The 6,000-nt window shown below is 36.3% G+C and overlaps 1 protein-coding gene across 1 annotated transcript in view; it reads left to right on the top strand.

The window, feature by feature from the left end:
• Nucleotides 1-6,000, top strand: part of UBE3D (ubiquitin protein ligase E3D) — a 189,712-nt gene that overhangs the window by 39,252 nt on the left and 144,460 nt on the right. Inside the window, exon 5 of the mRNA XM_044676301.1 lies at nucleotides 3,912-3,981. Within this exon, the coding sequence (XP_044532236.1) occupies nucleotides 3,912-3,981 (70 nt within the window). The remainder of the gene's footprint in view (nucleotides 1-3,911; nucleotides 3,982-6,000) is intronic.

Raw genomic sequence — 6,000 nt, 5'->3', positions numbered from 1 at the left:
TTTTTTTTTAATTTTAAACCCTTAACTTCTGTGTATTGACTTATAGGTGGAAGATTGGTAAGGGTAGGCAATGGGGGCCAAGCGACTTGCCCAGAGTCACACAGCTGGGAAGTCTCTGAGGCTGGATTTGAACCTAGGACCTCCCGTCTCTAGGCCTGGCTCTCAATCCACTGAGCTACCCAGCTGCCCCCTCTCAGGACTTTTTAAGGGAAATTTATCCTAACTTATCCTTTCTTAAAATTTTTTTTTAATTTTTAAAAACATTTTTTAATTGTGTTTCTTATTTTCCTGATTACATACAGGATTTTTTTTTAATATTAGTTTTTACATTAGTTTTCTGACACAATCTAACCTTTCATAGATAACTCCCAATATTACGATCTGTTTGAACAACAAATAGCACGTTACATTTGTTCAGAACCTTCCAGGTCTCATTGAATCACCATGTGCAATCTGTCACTTGATACATAAACCTATAAAGTAGTCAAGACAGATATTATTGGCCCCATTTTATAGACCTGGGAAACTGAGGCATAGGCAGGTTCAGTAATCTGCTTAGAGTTAGGATATTACTCCTATCACCCTTGGTCATACCTGAACTTCAGGTGATTGTAATGTAAAGAACATTGGATTACAGTCAGAAAATTTATTTTCAGGTCTTGCCACTGCTATTCATCATGGTGATCTTGTAATGGTAATTTCACCTCTTGGTCCCTTTTTCTTATCTCTAAGAGGATCTGACTAGATATTCTCTTAGGTCCCTCATTCTAAATCTCTTCAGTCCATGGAGTTTGAAGTGTTCAAAAAGGTCCTTTGAGCTCCTTAGTAGCTCCTATCTGTTTTCTGTTCTAGACCTCCATTTATCTGAGGGTTCTCAAGAAGTTCCTTCTCAAAATTTCTTAGGTTGTCTGATTCTTATTTGACTAAGTAGCAGGATTTTACTAATCTGTTCAACACAAGCCAAGGTGTGTTTTTTTAAATTTATTTAGAACTTTTCCCCATGGTTTACATGATTCATGATTTTTCCAACTCTTCCCTCCCCCCTCCCAGAGCTGACAAGCAATTCCACTGGGTTATACATATATCATTGTTCAAAACCTCTTTCCATATTATTCATATTTGCAGTAGAGTGATCTTTTAACATCAAACCCCAATAATATCCCCTTAGAACCACATGGTCAATCATATGTTTTCCTTCTACATTTCTGCTCCCACAGTTCTTTCTCTGGATGTGAATAGTTTTCTTTCTCATAAGTCCCTCAGAATTATCCTGGGTCATTGCATTACTGCTAGTAGAAAAGTTCATTACATTTGATTGTGCCATAATGTATCAGTCTCTGTGTACAATGTTCTCCTGGTTCTGCTCCTTTCTCTCTGCATCAGTTCCTGGAGGTCTTTTCAGTTCTCAGGGAATTCCTCTAGCTCATCATTCTTTTCAGCACAATTGTATTACTTCACCATCAGATACTACAATTTTTTCAACCATTCCCCAATTGAAGGATACCCCCTCATTTTCCAGTGTTTTGCCACCATAAAGAGCGTGGCTATAAATATTTTTGTTACAAGTCTTTTTCCTTATTATTTCTTTGGGGCATAAACCCAGCAGTGGTATGGCTGGATCAAAGGGTATGCAGTCTTTGTACATAGCTCCAAATTGCCCTCCAGAATGATTGGACCAATTCACAACTTTACCAGTAGTGTATTAGTGTTGTGATTTTGCCACATCCCCTCCAAAGCCAAGGTGTTTTGATAGAATATTATCCGATATTAATATTGAGTGTCATTATCATCATGCCAAGAGTTTTATCAGAAAAGGATATTAATAGGAACCTGTTGGAGGTTTCCCAACTTAAAAATAATAATCATTAACAAACAATTCAGCATACAAAGAATATTATATAAGTAAACTTTGTAACATGTAGTGCTTTTTAAAAGTATAAATTAACAAAAGCGTTCTTGTGTCTCTAATCTTTTTCTTTTCTTTATGTTTAATGTTCTATTGTTACACTTCTTTCCTTTTCTTTTTACATTACTATCACTAGCCAGTAAATCTCATCTCACTTCCTTTCCCTCCCCAAAAGCCAATTCTTGTTACAGATAAAGAGGTTATAGTGCTAGAGCACTGGCCCTAGAATAAGAAAGAACTGAGTTCAATTTGACCTCAGATATTTACTGGCTACATAACCCTGGACAAATTACTTAAATTTTGTCTGCCTCAGTTTTCTCAACTGGAAAAAGGAGATAATAAATAGCTTCTGCCTCCCAGGTTGGTTCTGAGGATCAAATGAGATAATATTTGTAAAAGTGCTTGGCATAGTGCCTAGCACATAGAAGGTGTTTAATAAATGCTTATTCTCTTCCCTAGTTAAGAAAAACAGAGCAACCCTTTGATCACATCTGAAAATGTTTGCTTTTCCACAATCTTTTGAAGTTGTGATTGTTTTTTTTTTTTTGCTTTGATCAGAGCTCTGTCTTTCAAAGCTATTTTCCTTTATTCTGGTGATGGTGTCATTTGTTCTGCTGCTTCTGCTTCTTTCACTCTGTATCGGTTAATACAGGTCTTCTCATGTTTCTCTGATTCTGACCTTTATGTTGGACTGGCAGATGCTTTTCCATGGAACAGTCAATTCTAGCTTTTTTTACCCGGACCAGTACAGACTACTAGTTCATTGGTTTCCAGATAGCCTCCACCATTAAGAGCCACCAACCAACCACAAGGGGCAGAGCCACTTTGCCCCTGCCTACTTTTTGTTGCCACCCAACACGTCTAAGGGAAGCCCATTGTATCATTAATAATATTTTTGCACTGTAGATGTGAAAAGGAAGATTCTCCTAACCATTGGTATTGACATCTTGTTCTTTAAGTTAATTGTCCAATAGTAAAAGATGATCTTTTAAAAAATGTATTTTAATAATTAAAAATATAAATAGAACATAAATATTATTTATATATAAAAATGTAACTAAAAATAAAAATACTTTTAGGATTTATTTCAGGATACTCGTCATCCTTGTATACTAGCAATGTATATAAGTACCGAGTACAAACATTTATCTGGAAGAATGATGCAGAAGATACAGTGCTGGGCCTGAAGGCAGAAAGATGAGTTCAAATCCAGCCTTAGACACTTACTAGTTATGTGAATGTAACCTTCTTTGCCATAGTTTACTCATCTGTAAAATGATTTGGAGAAGGAATGGCAAACCACTCCAGTGTCTTTGTCAAGAAAACTCCAAATGGGGTCATGAAGAGTTGGACATGACTGAAATGGCTGAACAACAGCAAATTTGAATAAACATCTGGCAAAAATCTGAGTTTTAAGAAATAAGCAACTTAAAGAAAAAATAGCTGTGGTATAATGAAGAAGCACTGTACTCTAGTTAATGGAAGGTTAAGGCTTCTAGTCTCTTTCAGCCAAGTAAGAGTTGGAAGGGACCAACCCTTACTAGCTTATGTGGCCATCCAAAGGAAAAGATCACTAAACCTGCCTATGCCTCAGTTTCCTCAACCTATAAAATGGGGACAATAATACCTGTCTTGATTACCTCATGTGGCTTATCTGAGAATTAAATGACAGCTTGTATATTCTTTGAAAATCATAAAGTCTGTACAAATGTAAGGTACTATTTATTGTTCAGACTGATGGCAGTGTTGGGAGTTATCTATGAAAGGTTAGGTTGAGAGAAGTCAATCCATATATTGATGAGTCTTTGGAATGTTATGCTTGATGTGGAAAAAAAAGTTATATCTGTATGTAAATTCTATATACACATCCAAAGCAATCTCAGTATTTGAAGGGCAGAGAGAAGCATAAAGTTCAATCAGTACTCTGGAGAATAGATTAAAATTATACATTCCTTTTAGGAAAAGCTGAATGACATTTAAATGACATTTTTTCCATGTTCCACAGAAACCAAAGGCAAATACCAAGATAATTTGCAAGCGTTGCAAAGCGATGCTAGGAGAAACTGACTCATCAGGTAAGAATTTCACAGCAAATACCAAAATGGTTTGCCTCATTTGGAAAAATCACTTTTAGGGAAAAATGGGAAAAAGATTGCATGAAAAAGATCTGAAGGTTTTAGTGGACTTCAAGCATCCTGTGACTTTGCATCAACTTTTTTGGTTACCATCTTAGGTAGCATTAAGAAAGTCAGAGTATCCAGAACAGATGATGCAGTGTTCTGAGGGCATTATACGTGTACACCTGGAGTATTAATGTAGGCTCTATCTAAAGACTTGTTTTGGGTTCTGGGCATCACAGCTTAGGAAGAACCCAGATGAGTTGGAAAGCAACCAGAGAAGAGCCGGGATGGTAGGAGAGGATTAAAGACCTGCCATATGAGGATTAATCAAAGGAACTGGGAATATTTAGCCTGGAGAAGAGAGGATCTGGGGAAGAGGGCATGATAAAGTGTCTGAAAGGGAATTCTATGGAAGAGGGACAATTTCTTCTTGGCCCCAGAAGGCAGAACTAGAAGCAATAGGGGGAGGAGGCAGAAGAGGTAGATCTAAGCCTGATGCAAGGACAAAAACTTCTCGACAGTGAGAGCTTCCCAGGAGTAGGATAGGCAACCACGGTGGAGCAGTGGTTATAACTACTTCTTTTGTCTTTATTTTGACCTTTGGAAGAGCACCATATGATGTTTTTAGTATCTAAGATTATGGAAAGGGATATCTTTCAGAGAAGAAGCACCATAAGGTCAATAGAGAATTAGCTTCAGAATCAGGAAGAGCAGCATTGAAGTTCTGACTCTGACATACTTTCCCTGTAACCCTGGAAACACATATTAAGTTCTTAGTGCCCTAGGCAACTCTCAAAAAGGTTAATAATAAATAATAAATAAGTGGACTTATTTATAATTTAATAAATAGAAAATAAAAATATTTATAACATAATATAAATAAATTTCTAAAATAATAGAGAATAAAAATTTGTATAAATAATATATAAATAAAATTCTAAAGTAATAAGTAAATAATAATAAATGAGCATTTATTCATTTATGTTTGTAGAGGTAGAGAAGAACTCCTTCCAAGAAATTCCTTACACTAGTGATCTTGTTCCATTTCCTTTACATTCATTTTCTAAATTAATTCAAAGATATTTTACTTTCCCAATAATATGTAATAATAATTTTCAACATACATTTTCCAAAATTATAAGATCTAAACCATTTACCTTCTTCCTTTCCCTCCCCCCATTTGGAGATGGTAAGCCATATGATTTGGACCATGCATTTATCAACATGTAAAAGACACTTCTATATTGGTCATTGTTGTAAGAGCACCCTCATACAAAACCAAGATCCCAAAATAAAACCGTGAATACACTGATGGGATAGTCTGCTTTGACTCAAAAGTTCTTTCTTTGGAGGTGGGTAGCACTCACTCTTTTTCTCCCTGGCTCTTTTCCCTCTAACAGGCCTTCACAATGGCTGAAAGGGGGAACTACTACATCTCCCTACTCTCAGAGTCCTAGGTATAACTCCTTTGAGTGACTGTTCCTTCTACCAATGTAGCTCTTGAGCCCCCACTGGTGTACTTTCCATTAATAAATCAGTCACTAATATTCAGTTAACATTAATCAAAACATTTACTGAAAATGCAAAACAAATACAAAATATGACCATAACATTCCAGAAGTAAGTCTCCCCACAATGTACATACTGTCTTTGCAGAGAGTGGGCATATATTTTATTGGGAATGCATGTGTCAGGGCAACTCACAACTCTGGAATTGTAGACTTCATTATCCCCTAATGGCATATCGATATGCTTCAATATCTTCTTTCTTATTTAAATTCAGGAATTATCCATAAGATTTCTTTGTTTTTGTTTTTGTTTTTTTAAATTTTAAACCCTTAACTTCTGTGTATTGACTTATAGGTGGAAGATTGGTAAGGGTAGGCAATGGGGGTCAAGTGACTTGCCCAGGGTCACACAGCTGGGAAGTGTCAGAGGCCGGATTTGAACTTAGGACCTCCTGTCTCTAGGCCT

The sequence above is a fragment of the Gracilinanus agilis genome, chromosome 4 (genome assembly GCF_016433145.1).
Source record: "Gracilinanus agilis isolate LMUSP501 chromosome 4, AgileGrace, whole genome shotgun sequence".
Lineage (NCBI taxonomy): Eukaryota > Metazoa > Chordata > Mammalia > Didelphimorphia > Didelphidae > Gracilinanus > Gracilinanus agilis.
The sequence above is the reverse complement of the archived record's forward strand: the minus strand, read 5'-3'. Positions and strand labels throughout refer to the sequence as shown.